At 36.5% G+C, this 25997-nt stretch overlaps 3 protein-coding genes across 3 annotated transcripts; 2 read left to right on the plus strand and 1 right to left on the minus strand.

Annotated features, from left to right (window-relative positions):
- The first annotated feature begins 1486 nt into the window (after nucleotides 1-1486).
- cnih1 (cornichon family AMPA receptor auxiliary protein 1) lies at nucleotides 1487-9781 on the plus strand. The gene is made up of 5 exons (XM_054613519.1): nucleotides 1487-1640; nucleotides 4127-4195; nucleotides 6859-6971; nucleotides 7064-7207; nucleotides 7913-9781. Exons 1-5 carry the CDS (start codon nucleotides 1560-1562, stop codon nucleotides 7938-7940), a joined length of 435 nt encoding a protein of 144 aa, XP_054469494.1. The 5' UTR covers nucleotides 1487-1559; the 3' UTR covers nucleotides 7941-9781.
- On the minus strand, nucleotides 8274-15077 carry cdkn3 (cyclin-dependent kinase inhibitor 3). The gene is made up of 8 exons (XM_054613513.1): nucleotides 15028-15077; nucleotides 13907-14003; nucleotides 13733-13788; nucleotides 13574-13618; nucleotides 12967-13189; nucleotides 11499-11530; nucleotides 11230-11333; nucleotides 8274-9948 (listed from the first exon to the last, which is right to left on the minus strand). The coding sequence occupies exons 2-8, from the start codon at nucleotides 13984-13986 to the stop codon at nucleotides 9859-9861; spliced, it is 630 nt and encodes a 209-aa protein (XP_054469488.1). The 5' UTR covers nucleotides 13987-14003; nucleotides 15028-15077; the 3' UTR covers nucleotides 8274-9858.
- LOC129103695 (uncharacterized) lies at nucleotides 13985-23457 on the plus strand. Its single transcript, XM_054614281.1, has 15 exons — nucleotides 13985-14022; nucleotides 16929-17043; nucleotides 17414-17458; nucleotides 17719-17883; nucleotides 17992-18092; nucleotides 18693-18829; nucleotides 19390-19510; nucleotides 19601-19739; nucleotides 19828-19932; nucleotides 20030-20119; nucleotides 20520-20665; nucleotides 21098-21199; nucleotides 21826-22543; nucleotides 23022-23125; nucleotides 23272-23457. Exons 1-15 carry the CDS (start codon nucleotides 13985-13987, stop codon nucleotides 23372-23374), a joined length of 2229 nt encoding a protein of 742 aa, XP_054470256.1. The 3' UTR covers nucleotides 23375-23457.
- Nucleotides 23458-25997: the final 2540 nt, after the last annotated feature.

Here is a 25997-nt window from a genome sequence, read left to right on the forward strand (position 1 = left end):
TTCTTAGCAAATATGTTATTTTGATTCTGATTATCTAAGCAGTTTTAAGATAAATTAGATCACAAAACGTTCAAGCTTTTAAGTTAAATAACAGCATTTTCAAAGCAAAGCGTGGACTTGAAAAAAACATTGACACAAGCAGAAATATTAATTATTGAAACACTCATTCGGAGTTTTACCTCACTTGGAATTGGTAATAATAAATAATAATAATAACTTTATTTATATAGCACCTTTTAAAAACAAGGTTTACAAAGTGCTTCGACAGACAAGGCAGCAAAACAGTGCAATAGATGAAACATTAAAAACAATCGTTAGGATAAAACTAAACTAAGAAATAAAATGAAATAACAAGTGACAATCAAATAAACGAACAAAATAAATAAAATCAAGTGAAATAGATAAACATAAAATAGTAAACGAATATAAGATAAAATAGTAAAACCAAATAAAACGAAACATTAAAACGACGACATCACACAAAAGCCATTCTGTAAAAATGTGTTTTAAGAAGTGATTTAAAAGAGATTACTGGTAGAACTCTGCTCCCAGTAGACCACATGACACTAATACACTAATACACTGTGCAATACAATAGTTATACTAGTTTCTGTCTGTATATATAATATTTCAGTTACTGTGGATTCTCTACTGTTCTTTACTGTTTTTTATTGCTCATTTGCTTATTTATAATACTTACTTGATCTTATTTTTTTTAATTTACTATGTCTCGTGTTTGCACTATCCTCTTTGCTGCTTTAATCCTGTAAATTTTCCCCATCCTATTATTAGCAATAAAAAACAGTAGAAAATCAACAATAACTGAAATATTATATTTACAGACAGAAAAAACTATTTTAACTATTATTGCACAGTGTAATGTATTACACAGGTTTTTATTGTCATATTTTTATTGTCATGTTACTGTGGATTCTTTACTGTTTTTTATTGCTCATTTATAATACTTATTTTTGATCTTGTTTATTTACTATGTCTCGTGTTTGCACTATCCTCTTTGCTGCTTTAATCCTGTAAATTTCCCTAATAAAGGACTAATAAAGGATTATTTTATCTTATATCTATCTTGCAATACATTACACATTACACTGTGCAATAATAGTTAAAAAAGTTAAAATAGTTTTTTTTTTTTTCTGTCTGTAAATATAATATTTCAGTTATTGTTGTTTTTTCTACTGTTTTTTTTTTTTTTTTATTGCTTATTTATAATACTTGGTTGTTTTTTTTTGGGTTTTTTTTATCTTGTCTTCTTCTACTATGTCTCTTGTGTGCACTTTACTCTCTGCTGCTGTAATCCTGCACATTTCCCCGCTGCGGGACTAATAAAGGATTATCTTATTTTATCTTATTTTAACAGGATTTATAAAACCCACTGCAGTACATACATTCCGCCAGAAGGTGGCAGTAATGCGTCAAAAAAAGGACACCAGGTGGCCAAACACCACCGAAGAAGAAGAGCTGACACATCGGTTGCGAAGCTGCCTGCATCATCTGCAGCAGAGCCAGGAGCCGACGAGCAGAACCCCGAGAAAGAAAAAAAAATGGCGTTCACATTCGCGGCCTTTTGTTACATGCTGGCGCTGCTGCTCACGGCGGCGCTTATCTTCTTCGCTATCTGGCATGTAAGTACAAATGTGGACTATTTCTGCGCTGATTTAATAAAAAATAAAATAATAATAAAGTAGGCGAAAGAGCGGTGAGGGCTGGACGTGGACCGGGCTGACTCTAAGGCCAGCGTTGTGGCGCCATAGCCGGGCCGTGTTCGGGCTTTTAACGGCTGAGCAGAACGTCTCCATGCCAACGCCATAGTTACAGCCGAGCGCTACATACGTTCTAGAATGAATGACACACACACGCACACACGCAGCCGCTGGCTAGGAGCTAAAGCTAGCTAACGTATCACCAAAACAAATACTGTTTTTCTCGTTTTATCTTAATTATACTTTGTTGGTCACCTGTATTGACTGTTGTCTGATGATAGCAAATAAGTCAAATGTATATAGCAGGCTTGTCACGTGACTTGGAGTCCCGCTATTAGCCCTCCAGCTTGTTAGCAGGTTTAGCTAGCATCACCGTCCAATCCCGGAACTACAAACCGCTCAGTGATGCTGCTGACACATGTTTCAGTTTAATTTTAATAAATATATATATATTTTTTAATATATATATATATATATATATATATAATATATATGTAATATATATAAATATAAAATATATATAATATATATAAATATAAAAGGTATATGTAATATATATAAATATATATATATATATAAAATATATATAATATAAAAATAATATATGTAATATATATAAATATATAATATATATGAAAATAATATATGTAATATATATAAATATAATATATATATAAATATAAAAAGAATATATGTAATATATAAAAAAAATATATATATAAAAAAATATATATATATATATATATATATATATAAAAAATATATATAATAAAAATAAATATATTGCAAATAAATATATTTATTTGCAAGTTTCAGAATGTAAACATTTAGGTAACGTATCCATGAGCCCAAAGACTTATATTGTTTATGTTACTTACAGTACCAGTCAAAAGTTTGGACACACCTTCTCATTCAACTACTTTGAAGAATCTAAAATATAAAACATATTCTGGTTTGTTGAGCATTTGTTTGTTTACCACATAATTCCATATGTGTTCCTTCATAGTTTGGATGTCTTCAATATTAATCTACAATGTAGAAAAAAATAAAACATTAAATGAGAAGGTGTGTCCACACTTGACTGGTACTGTATATAAATATAAAAAAATATATATATATAATATATATTTAAAAAAATATATTGCAAATAAATATGTAAACATCAGAGGTGCAGAATGTAAACATTTAGGTAACGTATCCATGAGCCCAAAGACTTATATTGTTTATGTTACTTATGTTTACCCAATATGTACAGTACCAGTCAAAAGTTTGGACACACCTTCTCATTCAATGGTTTTTCTTTTCTTTTTTTTTTTAACATTTTGTGATTTAATTTATCATAAAACTGCTTAGATAATCAGAATCAAAATAACATATTTGCTAAGAAGGGTGTGCCTAAACAATGACTTTGACTTATGTCAAATTAATTTGATTAATGTTACTAGCTGTCATTTCATTGTCTGTGTAAGCACATCAAAATAGATGCAAATAAACTAACAGCTAGTAACATTAATAACAAACCTGGACAAATAGACAGGACTGGCATGTACATAAGTATTGAAAAAATAGGTGTTTACATAAATATGATATAATTAAAAGGCACCAATGACCAACTTTAAAAAAAGAAATACAGCATCTCTGTAAAACTTTTTGTACAAAGTTTTCTGTAAGTTGTAAACAATAGAAAATAATGCAAATAACTAAATACCGATTGGAAATACAGTACCAGTCAAAAGTTTGGACACACCTTCTCATTCAATGGTTTTTCTTTATTTTTATTTTTATTCTACATTGTAGATTAATATTGAAGACATCCAAACTATGAAGGAACACATATGGAATTATGTGGTAAACAAACAAATGCTCAACAAACCAGAATATGTTTTATATTTTAGATTCTTCAAAGTAGTTGAATGAGAAGGTGTGTCCAAACTTTTGACTGGTACTGTATAGTTGCGATTATAATGTGCTATTGTCTCTTTAGAATAAAATACATTACATGGAATAAAACTGTAAACAATTTAAATATATGTAACAAAACAAATCATGGGTAAACAACAAGACTACAGAGAGTGCATTATTATGGCAGTGATACTTAAACATTAAGTTGATTAATAGTTGATTTGATAAGTCAATTCAGTCAATTTTGATTATCTTTTCCAAGCATTCTTTGAAATGTGAGGATTTGCTGCTTGAGCTGGTTTATGTTTTTGCAAATAGCCAAGTTTTGAACAGTTTTGAATCCCTTTTTGGCTCTTGGAACGTATATTGTGCGTTGTTTGTCATATTTTGTAGAATAAATTACAATTGGGGGGGAAAAAAATCAGTTGATGCATGTTTATTAAATGGACATTACTATTGAGCTGCTCTTTCTACATTGTGACATTTTTGTCATCTTTTTCCCCCAGATAATAGCATTTGATGAGCTGAAGACTGATTACAAGAATCCTATAGATCAGTGTAACACTTTAAATCCGGTAAGTGACACCACCGTACCTGACGCACCATCCTTTTGCTGCATGCAGAAATGCTCTGTTGAAAGGTCTTTCATTTATTTTAGGATAACTTTATCCGCCTATCTGTCTTTTTCAATCATTTCTCTGCACTGTTATGCTAAATAACCTGCCTGTTATGAATTCAGAGATCTTGTCAGCTGTCAAACTCTAACGCCTTTTGTTGTTTTGTTTTTCCTAATCTGCTTTTTTTGTTTTTTTACACTTTTGTTAACGGCAAAAAGACAGTTGAAAAGGTCAAAAAGATTAGAAGGGTCAAAATTGCAATAAAGGTTTGTACCAATCTTTAAAATGCCCGCTCAGTTCAACTCAGTCTGCAGTCTTGTCATTTTGCACGGAGAAGTGTTTGCAAACGTCTTTTCAGTTAACTAATCTCAAGAGTTGAACCAGAGTTTAGTTTGGGATTAGACAACATGCCACCTGTGCCTCGGGGTTTTTACTGTCATGTAGTATATCGTTTTTATACATTTTTCTTTTTTTATACTTTTGTGAGCATTTTTTGACTGTTGTGGATTATTATTATTTCTATTCTTCCTGACCTTTAGAGTGCAGAGCATTAACTGGAATAATAGTTTTGCTTTCTATTATGCTTGTAATACCTCATCTAACCAATTAAATTGACTACGTTAAGCTGCTCATTCAGGTAAAGGAGCCACGTTGCGTCTAGTAGTGGAAAATATTAGCTGGGATGAATATTGATAAAGTGTAGCTGTTAACTGAAAAGACTTGCAAATGCTCAAAACATGCATGATCTTTATTACAACCTACCCTTTGTTTGCAAATAGTGTCTAAGTTACTGGTACAGTAAATTCCCAGTTGACTCAGAGAGTCATGAAACTTGTCTTGAGTATTATACAGCAGTAACATGACACCAGGCACATACACCGTCCTGACAGCTTCTACACAACAGTATTCATGTAAAGTCAGATCAGGTAGCTGGATTTTGTATCAAAGCTTTTTGAGTAGTGAGAACTTTGTATTGGTTGATTCTTGGCTGGTTTTGGAGGAAACTGATTAAATGTTCCAGCTTCAAATTAAACTTTTATTATTACGCAATTTCACTTTCCTATGAGGCGCAGGCTGCAGTTTCAGTTTCAGGCATTAGCAGAGCAGAGCTACCGTATATATGAGCTCAGTGTTGGCTCTGACCGACATCACCTGTGGTTTACAACAGATGGCTGCAGAATCCCAACACAAAGCCAGCTCAGCAATTATTTGGGGCCACTGATTGGTTAGTGATTTCAGCGGTAGGAGGAGTTATTTTTGTGGGGGGAAAAAAAGAAGAGAGAGAGATTCCTCATGATGCCTTCCACACAGTACAATCTGCAGTTTTTTGACCATGGACAGTCTTTGCATGTGGATTGTCGGCTCAGTTTGGCAGGTTTTTGTGCCGTGATCAGTTGTTTTTTGTATTTGGCAGCACAGTGCAGGATTTCAACACATTATAGCCCCTCCCCCCTCACCTTCCTCCTCCTACACGCCCTTCACCTTTCCATCTGTGGGCTGTTTGTGGGTTGCCCCACCACCCTTCCGCTCTCTGCTCTTTTTTAATGCATGGCTTCCATGTGGTGCATCCATCTGCCCCCCCCCACTCTACCACGCACCACATCGAACTATGTCGACCCGATGCAGTCTGCTGCATCAACACTGCTAGTGCTCACAGCATGGTCCTACTCCAGTGTGTCTCTGTTTGTCAGGAAAGTGTTATGATCTGTAGGTTTGTCCTCACTGCAAAAAGATTATTGATGTTTAAACGCACAAATATTCTCCAGAGCAAGTTGTGGAAGGGTTTCCCCTTTTTTACTTGTGGTCCGATTTGATGATGCATGACACATAACCAGGGTGGGAAATTAACCTTTTCTATCCACGTATCCAATGTTTAGTAGATTTTCAAAATTTCAACAGCATCTTGCATGATTTACAGCATTTATAAGTCATTAGTAGAGGCTAAATGTGATACATGACTTGGCTGCATCGCTAAAAACAGTTGCATATTGTTTTACCAAATTATATAGAGGAGATCTGAAGGTATTGCGTGAGCCTCATTGGGGAGATTTAAGTCGGCCACGTTGGGTCTTTCGGGGTATAACATGTAATTTTTCAAATCACTGTAATTTTGCTTAATTCTTCACCCTGTTTATCGTTACACATTGTGTCATAAGTGCATGATGAAGCACGACGGCTAACATGTGACATTTTACTTCACATGTAGTAATTAGACATTAACAGGGCCAGATAGTGACTCAATAGGCTTTATATATCTATTAAATGCATTGTTAAAAGAAGCATTTCACTGCAGCTAATTAGTATTTCGCTCCTGTCTTTGACTCTGTGGAGCTGATTGCAATTTTTAGATATCTGGCTCTTTAAATAGCTCAGCTTTCCTTTTTATAAAAAGGCTTTTGGGGCTCTGTAACTTGATAAGGTTTTGTCTCCTGACCGACTTTAACTTTTACATTTAATCCATGTGGCTCCTTACTTACTAGTAATTAAGAATTTAGTGGGGACAGTTAAAGTATTTGTCTGTTTATCACTGATAGTAAATCAGCAAACAGGCTCACAACAACATGACTGTCTGTTTACTGAGTTTGGATTCTGACATTTTCTTTACATTTTGTTCTTTCCAGCTGGTTCTCCCAGAATATCTCATCCATTTCTTCTTCTGCGTGATGTTCTTCTGTGCGGCCGAGTGGCTCACCCTCTGTCTCAACCTACCACTGCTGGCTTATCATGTCTGGAGGTGAGTGTCTCACATAGAATAAACTACTCATTATAGTGCTTAGTCTTACGGTACAATTTGATTTAACGCACCGCTTTGTTACTGTGACTCAGGTATATGAGCAGACCTGTGATGAGCTGTCCAGGACTCTACGACCCAACGACCATCATGAACGCCGACATCCTGGCGTTCTGTCAAAAAGAAGGCTGGTGCAAACTGGCTTTCTACCTGCTGTCATTCTTCTACTATCTCTACGGGTACGGATTCTTTTTTTTCTGCTTGTTTTTAATTTTTATGTTATTTGCACAGGGATTGTATGTATAGTCTGGGGGAAAAACCACTTTGTGACAAATGGGTAGATGGTTAACTTAATCCTTTGCTATCATCTGCCACGTTTGTAAAGCATAAGTCTAGAGCAAATTAAGCATTTAAAATTTACAATAAATATGGTAAGTCTCCTGATAAGACTAATCGTGTGCCAACCCTTTTATCATTAAATGAATATTTAGACATTTTGGGAAATCAGTTTAGCTAGTTTAGCATTAAAAAAACTGGAAGCTAGCCTCGTTCTGCCCAAAAGTAGCAAAATCCATCTGTTAGAAACTCTAAAGCTCAGTTATTAACATATTCTATTTCAGTAATTCAAGATGTGTTAAATAATGAGCTTTTCAGGTGCTGGAAGTTATATTTTGTTACATTTGGATAGAGCCTAGCTAGCTGTTTCACCCCCAGTCGCTAAGCTAAGCTACACTATGCCAAGCTAACCGTCTCATTAATGTTACTTCATAATTACCACACTTGTGGCGTTTCGCAATATAACTTCAGCTGTATTTTACAGGAGGTCATAATGACCTTTTTAACAACCAGAGAAGACATAAAAATCCAACATGGAGATGCGTGATATTACTGCGTTACATTTGTAGTATTTAACTCGTCCCACTTTCTCCTCTGATTTCTAACAGGATGATTTATGTTCTGGTGAGCTCTTAAACTGGACGATGAAGGAAAAGGACCTGCATGTACAGAAGACGACCAGACACTATGATCTTAGTGCTGGAACACTGGGCCTGCTGGGAAAAAAACACCGTTCAGCAACTCAAAACGCCATTTCAAGCGGACAAACTTTCAACCCCCTCCACTACGCAGCGCAGAGTGTCATTTTGGAAACATTTAGCCCGCTTTAAGAAAATCTCGGTCGCAGCGTTCCTCTCACAGCACTATAGTTTAAATTTTATGGAAAATGAGGACAAACCCTAATGGACATGTTGTTTTTTCCCTTTTTTTTTTAATGCTGTGATTTTGATGCTTGTGATTTGAATAAAGTTATTTTTTTTTTTTTTTTTTTTTTTTTTCAATCTTGGCTCCCAACTTTTGAGTGTTTACAGATTTAGGTAGACATTTTCAGGTGTGCGTTATCTGTGAGAATCTGAGCTGTTTAGTGAACTGCATTAGTTTTTTCCTGTGAATTACATTCTGGGCTTTAACAGCTAATTTATTACTCTGCAGCGTGAGTCATTATCATCACTAAAACAAATGGTTAAATGCAAACTACACTAATGTTATTGCTCACAGATGCATAAGCTCTTTTAAAATGGACGTTTTGGGATTTGAAGGAGCCGTTTTGTACAGTGAGGGCTGAAGTGCATGGGTTGTTATCACTTAGTGGAACATGTTGCACAGGGACAATCACTATCTGGTTGTCACATCAGTTTTTAGAAACTATCTGATGTATTCTTTCCATACTTCAGACTCATCCATCATCGCATTTCCATTATGTAATCCCTGTTGAAATCAATGGCAATATTTGTTGTGTGTGAATCCAGAGTAGCCAGCAATGTGTGACCTGTATTTCTGTAGAATCGCCCCTCGCAGCTATCGATAAATAGAAGGTAGACTCAACAGTACAATAATATATCCAAGCAATTATGAAGCAACAGTACTTGTTATTCTCCTCATTACTTTGGAAACTGCGAGTATGCCATACTGTTGAATGTACCTTTTGAGATTTCTTAAGACTGTCATTTGTGCGTTTTGTTCATTTCACCACAAACTATTCCACATTAGCAAACTCCAGTGTTTATTTATTCAACGTTTTTTTAATTTTATTTTTTATGTCCAAGATATCAAAGCACTCCACGCAGTGACTCATTTCCAGTAATGGAATCTGGAAATGTTTGTTTTCTCAATAGAATCAAAAGACATTAGACTGAGATTTTCATAAATACTAGAGTATTTATTGCCATTTTTCAAATGTGTACATTTATCAGGGGAAGCTATGGTCATTTGTCACAGATAACATCAAAAGTCTTATGTATTAGATCCCATCATGTCACATCTAGGAAACGACAACTTGAGTTTATTTGAATCTAAATAAAACTATCCCACTCTGTTATAAAGGACTGGAATGTTGTTTTAAATCAAAACCTTTTAACGGACATGAGTTCATGAGTGGCAAAAATACATATTTTATTAGCCATGCTAGCGATGTGGCTAATAAAAAAATGTTAGGATGAATAATGTTGAGTAGGAAAGTACTGATTTGTAGTACAGATTGAGAGAAGACGGTATTTCAGAAAATGCAGTTCATTGGACATAAAAATAGAGTACAGACACAAAAGAAGACCTTTTCTCAGTTGACATCCTCAACAATCATGACAAACACCTCCATTATGTTTTAAATGTAATATCAATGCATACATGTTGTAAACCTGCTAATAAACACCCCACCAGGTTATCCTCAAGTCTTTCATTTGATTATAATGAGGAGGAGAAAAAAAGCAATATATTAGAGTATTCTGTTAAAGTGCAATCAATCGAGAATACAATTACATATCACACACAATCAGGAGAGGATCGCTGAACAAATGAGATGAATATTTTCACAGCTCACAGATTTGTAGAGAAGTGATCACCGGGACACTGAGCGCTCTGTGGAAACCTCCCTGCTTTCTTGGAAGGCTGTGTACTTTTCCCGAAACTCATGGAGGAAGTTGTATTGCTACAGAAAAATTGTTAGAAGACATGTTTGTTAATTTAAAAAAAAAAAATGGTACAGCAAAAAGCAATATTTCACAGAATGTGCAGCTTTCAAAACTGATTACAAAACATTAAAAAAGGAGCATATTGGTGGTTTTGAAAGTTTCAGTCAAATAAACACATTTCACACTACTGCTGACCATTTTCCAAAACATTTCAGTTATATTTTACATTCCCACCTCACAGGCAGACTTTTCTGTTTGGAGTTATAATAAGACTTCTAAACTGAGTGTAATATTGTCATTTATATTTTTACAATTTCATAAAACGTTACGCTATCAGTGCACAGTAATAGTATGGGTCGTTTTTAATGGAAGAAGCTACAACATTCACATCAGAGTCTGACCAGTACTGTATTTTGTAAGCAAACGCCAGTATCAATGTTTGAGATTTTTAAAAGATCTCTAAGGATATGATTCAAGATTCTTAGTTTTAGGTGATAATACACAAATAAAAATATAGTCATGAATAATATATTCCATTTCTGCTAATAAATCCCCTTAAATGCTACACACTGGTCCTTTAAATAAGGTTATTAAAAGAACTCTGACTAAGTTAAGTAGGACCATAGAACCATTTACAATTCTAACATTTTAACACTCTACTGGACCAACTATGTAACAGGGTCACCATTTCTAAATTACAGCAAACAAACATCTTCTGTATTCACCATTTCTAATTATTTATCAGCAGACATGTAAAGCATTACAGATATATCTGTGATCTTGGGTCTTGCTTACTGTTGACTTTCAAATTATTTATTTTTTTTTACATATATAATATATTAATGAGAATTAGTTGCAAATTCAAGAAAACTAACTGGACTGGCTGGTTATCCAATAAACCATTTAGAGGCCAATTGAGAGTCACTTAATTTTGATAATGGACCATATTTATTACTATTATGAACAAGAATATACTGAGGAGGAACTAAAATAGAAGAAAGAATTTTAGGGAGGAACATTCAAAAATAGTCCCTGCTTACAATTTACATTAAACTCAACAATAATTATTAAAAAAATATCTTGGGCACTTTTTGAGTAAGTGAATAAGGGCTGGGTTTAAAAATGGCAACTTTAAAAAAGGGTAGGAAATCAACTTCAATACTTATGATATGCAGAAGAATATGGTCAGCATGGATGCAAAATATCTAAATGTTTAATGAGGCAAACATGCAAAAGCTACAGCAGTCTACGGTTCCTTGAATACAACAGATTTCAGAGGGAGAGAAGAGCGCTCTCACCTTCACGGTTTGTATGGCTCCTCCTCCTCGGTGCTCTCTGAGGATTTCGATGGCTTTGTTTGCCGTCATTGTTAGAGAGAGCTGAAGCAGCAGACAGGCAGCGACTGAAACATGGGACATCCATGTGATCAGTGAAATGAAGTAATTTAACTAAAAGGTCAAACTTTTCAACATTAACTGACGTATAAAGAAAAAGAACACATTGATCTTGGTTATCATGATTAATGACATAAAGAATGATTTTCAAAGTAAAAGTTAAATATTCTTACTCAATCCGGAGCGTCCCAGTCCTCCGTAGCAGCTGAAGGGGAGGGAGAAAAAAAAAGCGCAAAATCCCATCAAATGCAAAAAGCTGGAAGCAAATCTCTCAGTTGTGTAATGAGAAGGTGTCCCGAGGGCGACTGTGTTACAGAAAATAGATCTCTGGTTCTCCAGGGCTGTTTGGCGCTTCATAAAAGGTTTAAAAATCCTTCAAATATTACAGAACATAAAAGGTAGAACAGTTGCAGACAGGATGGCTGTCTCAATGTCCATGTTTAACCTTCACTGACCCGGTTACTACATTTGCATGCTCGGGTAGGGATACCCTGCTTCACATTTACATAGTTAAACTCTCTCATACATTAGGCTAGACCAGTACAACCAGTTTGTTCCTGATGAGCAGCTTCATCATCATCATCATTCAGGATTAAAGATCCTGTCAGGGGCCTTTCAGCAGATTTTACAAAGTGACACCTGAACCTGCAATTTTTCCTTTCACTGCTCTCCTCTGTTGAGGCTGCTGTCAGTATTTCTTATTACAGAGTGTTGCTGCCACCATGACGCAAAACATATTTGCACATTTTCTTATTAAATCTTTTAAAAGATGTTGTTGAACAAAAACCTTTTCAAATTTTAACAAGATATCTTTCATATAATAATGACACATTTTCCCATCACTTCTAGATAACAGATTATTAAATTTCTGCGACAAACTCTTCTGGTTAAAATAAAATTGTATGTTGTCATATCACAGCACCGACTTGTAATTCCTCAAAACATCATATAACAAGACACATTACTAGTTATAGTGACATGCTGCCATATCCAGTAAAACAAGAAGGATCACAATTTGTCACATAATCACTCTTTTTCATTACTTTCTACTTCATGAATCCTCTTGTTCATGTAGATCAGCATGACTGAAGACGTTTATGATTTATGAATGCTCTCTCTCAACCAGTTTTACATCTTGCCAAGGAAAACCCATCTTTTGAACAAATGTTTTATATTTTGTTTAAAAAGAAAAGAAGGCTTTCCTTCCGCATCGTAAGTTTGAATGTGCTCTTATATATAAAAAATACAACAAATAAAAAATGCGACCAAGAAAATAAGGTTGATCATCTACAGTCAACGGATTTTAGAAATATTAACATGTATAGTTTCGGGTAAACATTAAGCCAACTGGGAGGAAAATAAGCATCTGTATCATACAGCATAAATACGACAACCAGTATGACCTCTTTTCACAGCAACTTGAGACTGCCAGTTAAAATAAATTAAACACACTTTGAGTACTTCGTTGTTAGAAGCTATTTTCTGTTCCATTTTTATACAGAAGAAAGAGGAAGACAAATAGGGAAATGTAAAATATGCTACGTGATTAAAAGTTTCATTTTGTGTAATTTTTTTTGGTTTGTTTAAGATGCAACTTTTTGAGACATGTCTCCAAATTCAGAATCTCAGCGGGTCACTTACTGGATCACAGTCCTCCTGTTGTTCTCGAGGCTGACCCGCAGCTCCTGGAGGATCTGGCAGCACTGTTCCAGCTCCGGAGCGTCTCCGTCCTGGAAGGGCGTGTGGTGAACTGTGAAGCCTCGCTGCCGGTAGACCTCCAGCAGGGAGGGAACCCTGTACTTGTTAAGCTCTCCTCTGGTGCAGAACACAAACACCTCCTGCACCCCCTGGTTCTGGAGCTCCTCTGTTCACGAGAATGAAGCAAAACAACTTACACACTGCTGCCATCAGGTTCTTAAAGTTACAGCCTTTTTCTCTGACAAGGCTGGTTTAAATGACAATGTGTACATTTGTACTTTTTCTCCATTTCCTACGAGAAACAATTTATAGACCAAATTATTTCATAAATAAAAGAAAAGAATGAAATTAACTATCAATGAAAACAATTCTTGGTTGCAGCCTGCAGTTACAGTATGCCATTTTTTATATTTTTCCCACAAACATTTCCCAAATTGAATGTAACAAAGTATTTAAAACAAAGTAAAATAAAAGATCTACATGTGAATGTTAATATAGTTGTTTCCAGAGTATTTATTTCCAGCACCAGTAAGGAACAAGGTTGTCTTACCAACATCTCTTTCCAGACTCCTGCGGATGTCTTTGTATTTGCAACCTGAAGTCAAATGAGGAAAACATTATTTTATTGTCAGTTGCACAAAAAACTTACAATAAAGTAAATTAAGCAACATGCAGAGATACAAAAAAAGATGATAAGCTAGAATTTTACCTGGTAGTGCGCATATCCCAAGAAACTGTGAGCACTCCACTATGGACAGAGGTAACCTTAAAGACAATCAGAATATAACGTTTACATGTCGTCATTTACATGCAAACTGACTTTCAATAATGCACAAACTTTTTGGGCGGCCCAAGGCAAAAAGGAAAACTGCTTCAAACTTACCAGGAGACGTGGAAGGGCGTCAGCTGCTCCTCTCCAACATCCTCCTCTTCAGATGAAGAGTCAAACTCACTAGTCCTCATGGCTCCAGCCCAGCAGACTGTGGAGACAGCAGGAAGGTACAAAATGTTTGATGGGATGGATTACTTTCAAGCAAATTTCGAGGTTGTGCAAGCTGATTTTCGGCCCAAACTACTGTATGGCATAATATGCAATTATGGGCATTTGTGAAGTGCAGGACATGAAAAAAAAAAAAAAAAAAAGTAAAATGTATACTACCAGTCAAAAGTTTGGACACACCTTCTCATTCAATGGTTTTTCTTTATTTTTATTTTTTTCTACATTGTAGATTAATATTGAAGACATCCAAACTATGAAGGAACACATATGGAATTATGTGGTAAACAAACAAATGCTCAACAAACCAGAATATGTTTTATATTTTACATTCTTCACAGTAGTTGAATGAGAAGGTGTGTCCAAACTTTTGACTGGTACTGTATGTCACAATACAATGCATAAGAACAATAAATACTACCATAATAAAGCTTATAATGTTCAGTTTTTACTCTTGAGGTGATGATTTTTTTGTTTTGATTACTTCACACAAAAAAGTATTTGTTTTAGAACTTTTGTTATATTGTGCAGGTCTGTATCTCACTGTGTGCTGTCCCCTGAACTCAAACATGCTTACACATGCTTACACATGCTTACACATGCTTACACATGCTTACACATGCTTACACATGCTGGTATGTCCCTTTAAATAAGCGACCATGGAAGCAAGGAGCTAGGCTACACACCAGCCTTAAACTATGAATTAAACATGCTAAACCCTGACTAGGAGCCAGCTTTATCTCCACTACCAAAGGTTTTATGACTCCCTCTGAGGCAGCACATAATCCAGACTGATACATGTATCTGAATGTTGCTTGGAGAGACATGTGTTTGCTAATTGTAGCTAACGTTAGCTGTGCAACTTATCTGTCAGAACGAATCGCTCCACAGAGAACAATTACCTCAAACATTCATATAACTGGTATTGAAATAAGATAGAGCTGTATATTATCACAGATATGCACATGTTTGGCTACATTCACAGCAGTCTTTGTCTCGTTTCTCACCGGTCTCGTTCTCCTCCTGTCGGCTGTTTTGACAGCTCCGTCAGCTGCTGCTCCGATTTTGAAAACTCATTGAGCTCAGCAGCCAATCAGATTCAAGCACCGTCCCTTAACCACGCCCCCTCTGCGAAACAAGTGAGGCTAGTGTGCGCTCGATTTGTTCTGCGGACTTATACACAGGGGCGGAGTGAAGTCAATAATCGAATTTTTTATTATGAGAAACATTTGTTTTATTAGTTTTTTTTTTTTATGATCAGTTTGATATTCAAGGTGTTTAGATTTTTTTAAAAAAATTAAGCAGCCGAAACTTGTTTTAAATATAAAATCAAAATATATATATATATAAAAATAAATATAAATATATTATGCATATATTTATATTCATATTTTTTTGTATATATATTTGATTATATAAAAATAATATAATTTTAGATATAAAATCAAATATATATATACAAAAATATGAATATAAATATATTATGCATATATTTATATTCATATTTTTTGTATATATATTTGATTATATAAAAATAATATAATTTTAAATATAAAATCAAATATATATATACAAAAATATGAATATAAATATATTATGCATATATTTATATTCATATTTTTTGTATATATATATTTGATTATATAAAAATAATATAATTTTAAATATAAAATCAAATATATATATACAAAAATATGAATATAAATATATTATGCATATATTTATATTCATATTCTTTTGTATATATATTTGATTTTATATTTAAAATTATATTATATTTTTTATATTTATATTTATTTATAATTTTATATTATAAAAATATGTGTGTGTAAATTATACTGCACATACATATGTTACTATATATTTAAAGTTTAAATATATGTGTATGTATATTATATATGTTATTCATACCTATAAATATATTTACATTATGTAGGATATATTACACACATCATGGAGTTGAATTACTTGATTTATTGATTTATTTCCCAAAATTATTTATCCTAATAATTCACATAATCGAAGGCATTGCACTTTGTATAATGCCATCTCTTATCTATTATTATAATTTTTTTAATATTATTAATATTTCACTTCATAAGAAATCACATAAAGTAATGTTTTGTAGGAAATTCCCCCAAAAAAGTCATATTTCCATATTGGAAATTTGAATAACTTTATGAGCACCATTTCAAGTGTTAGGTGAATAAATTAAATAAAATTTAAAAAATGTGTTATAAAATACCAGTAGAGTATAATATGATTTTAATGTAAAATAAAATAGTCATATATAGTAACTATCATAAAGCAATAGTTCCATTGGGGCATCTCCATGGCTCACACTGAACTGACTTCCTCCTCACTGAGCGTCATGTGGGACATCTGCTGTCCGCACAGAGCAGCTCACAGCTCAACAGAGACACCCGCCTTCAGACACCGCATACTACTGACACCAAGTTCCTCCACAGAACAGGAAACACTGGATATTTAAAGCCTTTTGTGGATTCACTGCATCTTTTTTAGATGTCTGGAGAAACACTATTAGAGAGCTGTAACTGAGGTGAGTGTCCTTTGGATTTATTTTACACCTTTTGCTTCAGCAGTCATTGCTTCTCTCATGATTTTGTTGAATTCTTTGATATTTGGAAATCACTGATGTTATGATTTTGTTTAGAGATATTAAATCATGATTATAAGTTGCTAAGACTGTCATATTATTGCAATCTACAATTTAAAAAAAAGATGATTTCTGCATATTTTAAAAGTGTTTAAAAATGATACAAATTATGTTTTTAATTGGTTTAAAACTGATTTTATATGATGTATTTGTAGTTTAGAACATGAGGCTATCACATATTCCATTTTCCATTTTCTTTATGCTGATCCGTGCCTGCCCTTCTGTCAGCAGACTTATAAGGAGGGATCTTGGCTCCTGCAGCCATTTCCCCTGCAGGGCTGAGCTCTTTGGCTGGCTGGCCACTTCCTTAGCAGAGGGGCTGCTGGCAGGGGCAACATCTGAGCAGGTACCACAAAACAAACAAGAATATGGTCACGAAAGTCATTAAATCTGGTTATGCATGTTATTTTAACTCTTGTAGTAAATGCATATGCTTTAGTATATAGGTAAGAAGTAATAAATGACGTGCATTTGGTCAGGAAGAGGTTACAGATTCACTTTATGGAACAAGAAACTGACTTCTTTGTCCCTGTTGTGTGAATGCTGATCTTTGTTTGGAGGGAATTACACAAGAGTACATTACACACAAATACCAAACTCACTCTGTACTCTTTACAGTTCATCAGCTAGAAATAGCAAACAGTGTGTGATGGTTTGAGCAGGTTATTAACTGGGTGTTTGCAAACAGCCTTGTTTGTGTCTCTCTCTCTGCTCAGGTCATGAAGCCTCAAGAGACTGAGCTCGTCACTGAAATCTCCAAGGTATTCTGCACCTTTCCTCATCAGCCAGCCTGGCTTTGTTAAAGAGACAGTTCACATTATATTTGAAGCTCTTATCATTTAAAACCACCTCTAACCTCAGAGTGGAATCCAGGATCAAAGTAGTCTAAACATTAATATGATCTAGATCTGCTCACAATGATCAAAACTCCAGAAGGGTAAAAGTCAATGCTGTTGTGGTCTTGCTATTGAATCTAATTGTATTTTTGGACTATTATATATGACTCCTGCTGTCTCCTCAGTTGCAATGCATGGTCTCGGAGCTGAAGACGGGGTTCACCAGCGCTCTGCTGGAGCTCAGTCAGATCCAACATGGAGACACGTACCTGAGGGAGGAGCTGGAGGACAACAGGAGGAGCTGCCAGAAGAAAGCTCTCCGTCTGGAGGCGCTGGTGGAGTCTCTGAGGGTGAGACTCAGATTATTTTAACTATTGAGGAATAACAAATGTGATAAGTGTGCGTTACAGTGAAATTATACTTCCGTAGCTTTAACCCGGCGTCTTGTCTTCCTGTAGGAAGAGCTTGGAGTGATGAGGTGTCAGGTCTTGCAGCTGTACAGTAACAGACAGAGACCTCAGCAGGATGGAAAGAGCTCCTCATCCAAACACAGAGAGAGGTAAAAAAATAAAAAACATTAAAAAACTACAGAAAATAAATTAAAGCATTAGAAATATTGAAACAAATCAGATCATAGTTCAGAGGACTGGTGACAAACCTCTTTCTCAAAATGAAGACCAGATTTCTCATTCATCAAACTTTTTCCCCTTTATAGAAGAATATTTTCACCTGGATTTATCATCAGACTTAACTCATTCCTTCATCTGAATATACTTGAAACTGAAAGCTTTCAGCTCTAATTCTATCTCTACAAGAAATGAAGTGCACACATGAAGGGAATTTCTCAAATTAAATAAAAAAAATACTGTAAATACCAAAACGTATTGTGCAAGAGTGACAGCTCAAATGTTAAGTATAGTACAGAAACAGAATTAATCAATTTTCATTTTGTATGTCCTTTGTTCTTAGACACCAGTGCAACAGAATAGAACATGAAAGTCTTGTTTGTTTGTATATGTGTTCATATTAATGTTGTCACATTTCTCATTGGCACAAAGCAAACAATTACTCATAAAGAGTTGTTTACACTGAGGCACCAGGCGATATGACATTTTTATAACAAACATGTAAAACCTGCAATCTGTCCGCTGTCGTGCAGCAGCGATCCAGCAGAACCGGCCTGTGGGTGGAGGCAGTGTGACTGTTCTTCTGCTCCACCCGCCTGTCTGTCCAGAGGGAAGCTGCTCCTCCACTGTTTCCTGCAGGGCCTCAAAGCAGGACTGAGCGAAGGCACAGGTGAGCAGTTTAGTTACATTACATTACATTACATTACATTACATTACATTCAAAGATGACATCATGCTGTCAGGAAGAAGTTTTTAACTGTTCCCAATTTTCTCACTTGGCTTTTTTAAACAGTAAAACATTTTAAAACTTAGCAACTTGAGTGATATAAATTTGTGGGATTTCTTTGGCAATGCTTTTAAATTTCAATCCTGGTTGATGTAGAACTTCTTTTAGAGAAAAAACAGTGAGTTTAGCAGTCTGGAGTCTTTTGCTGATACACAAGCTTCAGGTTTTCAGAATTGTGTACATGGATTGTAATGCTGCAAATATATTAATATTAATTACAATACTTGTTACCTCTTTTGGCCGTAAAAAGTAATGAGATTATATATAATATATATTTAAATAACAATCTTTGAAATTGCCACTTTAAAGCACTTTATTTCTGTTAGCTCGATTAGATTATCACATTGGGGATTAAACTTGATGCCCATTCAGAAACTGTCACATTATTTGTTGAAATATGAACATTACGAGTTAAAAGCAAGTCTTCTTTTTTTTTTGTACAGATGCACGACATCAGGTGGCGATGCAGCTTCTACATTCTGAGTGGGAGTACGTGTCATATTTAAACCAGCTGTATGATAAATACAAAACACCGCCAGCTCACCAGATGACTGTGGAGCCGTAGTAAGTGATGAATAGTTGTTTTATATTCTACAACACAGATGCAAACTTTCTAATTGGACCATCTTTGCTTTAATTTTCCATTTGATCCAGTCAGACATATCTGAAGTTTGTGGAGCAGCTGTTACAGCGACACCTGCTGTTCAGAAACACTCTGCAGGAGAGATTAACCGCTGAACACTGGAAGTCTCTGGTTGGAGACATCCTGGTGCAGCTTATCGGACAAAACGATGTAAGTAAATGCTCTTTTTAAAAATGATTTCAGTCCAGTACACTGAATTCTGACAGTACTCATGACTGCTTTGACTTTGGTCGTCCAGACAGCCTTTTCAGACATGTACCTTGGATACACAACCACCCTGGCATCATTCCTCTCGCTGGAGTTCAACAGAATAAATAATTCTGAGAAAATGCAGAAAACGCAGGTACGTTAAGTGATAAGCGTCAACATCATTCAGTCACCATGTACCTGAGGAACCACACACGCTGATGGATTTTTTTTTTCCTGTCTGCATTTAACAGAGCGGCCAGATGGAGAGAGAGGAAATGAAGCTGCTCTCCCTGCTGTTGGCACCTGTGTCACGTATCCACGGCTACCTGAGCCACATTCAGGTGAGTCAGCAGCCACAGGGAGTCCAGTTTGTAGAGCTGCAGCTACATAAGATGTGACACTGCAGGTCAACACTCAACCTATAGAGATAGAGGGGGGGTTGTGTAGAGGGAGTCTAAAATTAGAACATCTAAAAAAAAAAAAACACAAAAACAATGATTCAGAGCAGGAAATAAACCAATGAGGATGTTTTCTTGAAGGACAGTAGAAGGACAGAGATTTATAGATGACAGAATACACAAATCTTCAGAAATATTAAAGGCCTTATGAAAGCATATGTAGATTAAGAAACACTGTTATAGATCAAAATACATATAGTTAACAGATTATTTCAAAAAGTTAGAGTTAACTGACTCTAGCTCTTATTTTGTTGTTTAATATTTCTCCATGTTCCTGCTCTAGAGCCTGCTGCAGTGGACGGGTAAAGAGCATCCTGACTGCAGCCTCCTGCTGGGAACCGAGCGAGCTCTGAGGAGCCTTTTGTCCCGTTGTCATGTGATGCTGGAGGAAGACGTCCGGTGGGAGGAAGGAGAAGAAGCTGAGCAAAGGTCAGGGTATCCAGAGAATGATTGGGCGGCTGTGGCGTAGTGGGAGCAAGGTAGTTCTCCATTCAGAGGGTCGGTGGTTTGATACCCAATCAGTCGATGTGTCCTTGGGCAAGACACTTAACCCCAAGTTGCTCCTGAAGGCTTGCCATCGGTGTGGACTGGATGATGAATGTAGTTAGAGTCTGATGGTGGCACCTTGCATGGTAGCCTGTCATCAGTGTGTGAATGGGTGAATGATATGTAATATACTACTGATTGTAAGTCAGATCTGCTAAATGACTGTAATGTAATGTAATGTAATGATTAGTTTATACACAGATGATCTGTAATAGTTAACACTCAGGTTAATGCCTTTTAAATCAGATTCAATGTTTATGTAGATTTTTTATTGCCTGCATGTTATTTTTTATATTCATTCTATTTCCATGACAGCAGCTGCTCTGATGCAGTGGCAGGTGGATCCTCTGCAAAGTGCTGCACAAAGAGCCAACAGACCAGAGAGGCTCAGCGTCAGGCCAACACTGCAGCTCAGAGGTGAGTGTCGCCCTCTGCTGGCTGAAGTCAGAACGGCAAGAGAGGGAACACCTGCAGCGCAAACATGTGGAAGGAGCCCTACAATCAAGAAAACACTGTAGGGCAAGAACACATACATAAGTGTTGGCAGGAAGAGGGATTCAAGTATCCACATTTATATAAAAATAACATCATATTTGCACATAACATTTATTTTTAAAATCAACACTTGAAATGATGAAGGTATGACAAGGTAGTGCAAAATGTAAACCATACCATATTTCCCTCTTTACTTAAGAGTTCATTAAACTTATTTGTTTTTCTTTTTGCAAAATGTACCAAAACACTGGCAACAGGGAATCTCTAGGGTAGATAATAATGAGAATAAATATAAAACAAAATTTAAATCATACCCTGTAAACTAAAAAATTAATCTGGTTTGAATTGAAAGAAGAAAGTAAAGAATGAAAGTAGGAGCAAAAGAAAGTAGGAAAAGAAAAAAATGACAGTAGAAGGACAGGAAAAGGATGGGAAGAGGAAGAGGAGGTTAGAAAATAAAGATTTCTACATCCTTCATGACACTGCCCCTCACAGTCTCAGTTGATGTGGGGCTCCTGGTATAATAACCTCCACCCTCCTCCCCACAGAGACGACCAGCAGGCGCTCAGTAACGGAGTCGACGGATGTCACTCGATGCGTCTGGAGTGCTGGTCCTGCAGCCCGGTGAGGAGGAAGGGCTGTGGCAGAGACCTGACCCTCCTGAACCAGCCGGCCCGAGACTGTGGACACGCCCGCTGCTCCCTCCTCACCCCCGACGCCGCAGCATGGGGAGAGCACAGCGACTCGGGCCAGGGCACCTACAGCCAGCTCACCGGGAAAGGCACCAACGGGCTGGAGGCACCACCTCACGGCCACCGCGGCCTTGTGGACTGCGAGACGGACCAGGACGACACCTCGGCCTTCGACTACTCCTCCGTCTCCTCCTGCAGCCCCGACCCCACCCTGCGCAGGGAGACGACGGGCAGCAACAGTGGTGAGGAGGAGGATGAGGATGAGGAGGAGGAGGAGGAGGAGGAGGAGGAGGAGGAGGACAGCCAGGTGCCGGTGCTGTTGAAGCCCTCATACAGCCAGCAGCAGCAGCAGTCACGGGAGGCACACAGGGAGAGGACTGTGTGTCTGAGGTGGCAGATTCCCAGGTTGACCCCTCACCCTCCTCTGAGAAGCAGTGCAGGGCCGTGTGGGGACGGGCCGACGCCGTGCCTCGTCAGCTCCTACGGGAAGAGGCTGGTCAATGTCAGGAAGGGGTCGCCTCCTTTACACCTAAAAAGTGCCTTCAGGCCCATCTGGGACGATCCATCCAAACAGGTATTTAGCTTTTTGTTACATAAGCACCAAGCTCTGTAAATGTGCCTACTGTTGGTATATTACAGGAACAGCGTCCTTTGAAAGCAGAATTTGAAAATGTTGCTATTGCACTTCCTCGAAGTTGACTTGTACAGCAAAACATGTGCCATCAGAGCATTTAAAACATACTATACGTGCATAATAAAATATGCATAAAGTGGATCTATTAAATCTATTAAAATGTATTCAAACTAAACATCTCCAGATTGTTATGCAAATTAAAACATCAGGGTTATTTTCACAGTCTTGACAAAGCTCTTCCAGAGGACAAAGTAGTATCTCCAATGACTAGTGAAATGATTTAAATGTAAAAATAATAATTGGAGGAGCATTTCTTCAATCAATTGATCCCATATTTTCCTGAGAGCTCTGTGCAGTCCTTATTAATACAACTCACTGAAACCTGTTCTTTGTATATCAACATCTCTTCATGTACCAGGCTGATGCAGCTCCAGAGAAAGACAGCAGACAAGGCTTCATACCGATTCAAGCTCCAGCGAGGCAAAACTATCAGAATTTCAACCCGAGCAGAGAAAATCTGAGGTAAGAGAAATATGACTTAACACTCTGCTTGCACTAAAACATGGAAACAACCAAATTCACACTTGCATCGGGGCTATTAATGATACAATATAAATATTAAAACTGCTGTCATTAGATAAATGTACTTTTACCTCTCATCTCTTCAGACCAGGCCTGTCTGTGCAGAGAGGAAACCACGCAGCAGGCCTGAGCGGTGGAGGATTGTGGGAGGACAGTGAGGACAGCGAGGGTCCCTGCAGCACCGTTTGACCCCCGTTTGACCCCCGCAGAGAGGACTATCAATAAAATAAAATAAACTGTTCCACACAAAACTTTGAGGTCACAAACGTAAGCCCAAAATGAGATTTCCTGGATTGAGACATTTCCCCATATTGTCATGACAGCGAGCTGCATGAATGATGAATAAGTGACTGAAATAGGTTTTTGTTTAGCGCCATTTTTTTAAATGTGGGATAAGAGAGATCAATCTTAGAAAATTATTTCAATTTTGAAACAAAGGTTAGTCTGAAGAATTTCCTCGCAGAAACGCTGCATTAGAAAAATAAATAAATTCCGACTATATTGTTTTTTTTTTTTAAACTGTAGGTGGTGATATATGATGACACAATGTCTAACGTAAGCTACTGTTACTAATAAATATTACAGAATTTTACTTGAAAATTAATATATTATAAAATCCAATAAAAGCAGTAAAGTCACATTAAAAGGCTATTTTTCCGAGTAGTTGCCAGGCAACCAGCCTCAACGACTCAGAGCTAGGAAATATAACGCCAATACGTTTGTACCGCCCGTAAAACTGCAAATTGTTGTTTACACTTGGTTTTTTCCTCGAGAATAAACAAAAAGGATATATATCTTATTTAAAAAAGAATGTAATCTAACTCTCCAACTGAAAGCAAATATTATATTTCCCAAAAGTCTGAAACTACTCCTTTATAAATTCAATCCTTTTAATTTAACAACAAATGTTTCTGCAAAAAAGCTGAATTTTCAGTAAAAGAAAAAAACGAGGAGAGAAATGAGTAGTTCAGTACAAAATAAGACTGGGTGATTTATTAATCTCATGAAGACCATTAATACAAAGCAGTTAAAAGGCCACATACCATCAAATAAACCGACTGCTGGATCAAGCTGTTACAGTGCCACTGGAGGAAAACCAATCTGTTATTCTGTCTGGGCTGGGGTTAAAAAAAACAAAAACAAACAAACATAGAAAACAAAAAGACAAATTTGGCAAAAATTAACCCCACCAATACTGGCTTGGGAAACTTGGAAAATGGACAGAACATGAGTGAAGACAGTGAAGTGATTTGACTTCAGCTGTCGATTAAAAATCCTCCAAAACTCCCCTTTTAACTCTAGTTTGTTCAGAAGTTTAATCATCCACCATCGTGCTCAAGATACAGCGAGACGAGGAGGAAAAAAGGGCACGAGATTTTTTTGTTTTTAATATTCCGCTGAAATCCTGCTTGTCAGACATCCTCAGGAGTTTGTGTTTTTTTTTTTATACACATCATGTGGATAAAAGACAGGTGGTAGACTTGTTTTTTCTATCCTTATCCATGTAGAAAGTGAGTTTGAACAGTTGCATAGGACCATTGCATTTACAAACATGACCTATTAACAACTGTGGCTCTTCAACAGTACAGCCTAAAGTGCACAAAGTGTGTTTCTCAGAAAAAAAAAAGTCCAATTCCTCACTATGCTCAAAATACTTGCAAATGAATATAGGTCTTTGTATATTCAACTGCAACTTTAATACAATCCCAACCTCTGTTTAATGAATGTTAGCATTAAAAAATCTTTGAAAAGGAGAAAAAGGCAATTAGTAGGATGTACAAAGTGAAGCACACGTCTAAGTAAGTGCTTGGCATACTGAACTGTATATTTTTTTTCATTGCTTTAAAACAGCTAAGGGGCAGGGAAGAAAAAATGGCTTTCCTCAGTTAATACTCCCAGTGTTTCAACTGGAGATTGTCTGTAAGTAAGTTAGTGACAGTGACCTGTTTTTTTCTTGTTTTGTTTTTGTTTTTTTTAGTTTTTTTTATCCGACTGTAGCAGCATTGGATTATTAGGCAATATTCGACTGAACAGATGCGGATGAGGGTACAATACAACGGGAAAAAACTTGCCACTTTATACAAATTATTTAGTTAGTGTATACATGTTATATATACACAGTATCCACAAACATGTACAATTTCATAGTGTATAGCTTTGTTCTAAACATTACATAGGCAACTTTATTTTTTAGCATTTTAGACACCATTTGCTTATTTCTGTAAAGTAGAAAATAAAATAAAAGGCACATCTGAGCATGATGCATGGATTATTTCAGTCTTTCCAAAGTGAAACAAAATGTTTTCAAGCAGAAGAAAAAAGAAAAAGAGACAGAAAGAAAGAAAGAAAGAAAGAAGAAGTTGGGTTATAAGGTTCCTCTTTTTCATGGGTTTATAGGTATTACGAGCAGCCACTGGGGGGAGCTCACCCAGCTCTGGTAGGAGGTTGCGTGCTTCCAGGGCTGAGTTTTAATACCAATGAAGAAGAGTTGGTCATGGGGGGGGGGACTTTTGGAGAAGAGCACAGTGTCAAGACAGCAGCGCACGTCTATAAGGGGATCGGTTAAGACATCAGCTGTGGAAGAGTTGGAGAGAGACAAACGTGTGACTCTCCCCGTCTTCGTCCTGGATCGGTGCTGTTTGATATCGTGGCAGACCTCCCGCATGTCGCACACCGCTGAGGGATATTTTCAATAGTCTGATCGAAAACCTGCTGACTTAGCCCGAACTCGATGTGCAAATGGAGTGTTCTCGGCTCTCGCTGTCCCATCCGGGCCGAGGGAGGACTGGAGCCTGGGGTCAGAGGTCACCGC

Source organism: Anoplopoma fimbria, chromosome 15 (assembly GCF_027596085.1).
Source record: "Anoplopoma fimbria isolate UVic2021 breed Golden Eagle Sablefish chromosome 15, Afim_UVic_2022, whole genome shotgun sequence".
Lineage (NCBI taxonomy): Eukaryota > Metazoa > Chordata > Actinopteri > Perciformes > Anoplopomatidae > Anoplopoma > Anoplopoma fimbria.

Bases quoted from the DNA above. Each gene is read 5' to 3' on its own strand.
- LOC129103695 (XM_054614281.1), top strand. From the start codon at position 13,985: ATGGCTCCAGCCCAGCAGACTGTGGAGACAGCAGGAAG. The intron at 20,666-21,097 runs GTCAGGGTATCC...TTTCCATGACAG, and splicing joins GGAGAAGAAGCTGAGCAAAG to CAGCTGCTCTGATGCAGTGG. The intron at 22,544-23,021 runs GTATTTAGCTTT...TTCATGTACCAG, and splicing joins GGGACGATCCATCCAAACAG to GCTGATGCAGCTCCAGAGAA.
- cnih1 (XM_054613519.1), top strand. From the start codon at position 1,560: ATGGCGTTCACATTCGCGGCCTTTTGTTACATGCTGGCGCTGCTGCTC. The intron at 4,196-6,858 runs GTAAGTGACACC...TGTTCTTTCCAG, and splicing joins AGTGTAACACTTTAAATCCG to CTGGTTCTCCCAGAATATCT. The intron at 6,972-7,063 runs GTGAGTGTCTCA...ACTGTGACTCAG, and splicing joins CTGGCTTATCATGTCTGGAG to GTATATGAGCAGACCTGTGA.
- cdkn3 (XM_054613513.1), bottom strand. From the start codon at position 13,986: ATGAGGACTAGTGAGTTTGACTCTTCATCTGAAGAGGAGGATGTTGGA. The intron at 13,190-13,573 runs GTAAGACAACCT...TCTCGTGAACAG, and splicing joins GAGTCTGGAAAGAGATGTTG to AGGAGCTCCAGAACCAGGGG. The intron at 9,949-11,229 runs GTGAGAGCGCTC...ATTTTTCTGTAG, and splicing joins GAGCCATACAAACCGTGAAG to CAATACAACTTCCTCCATGA.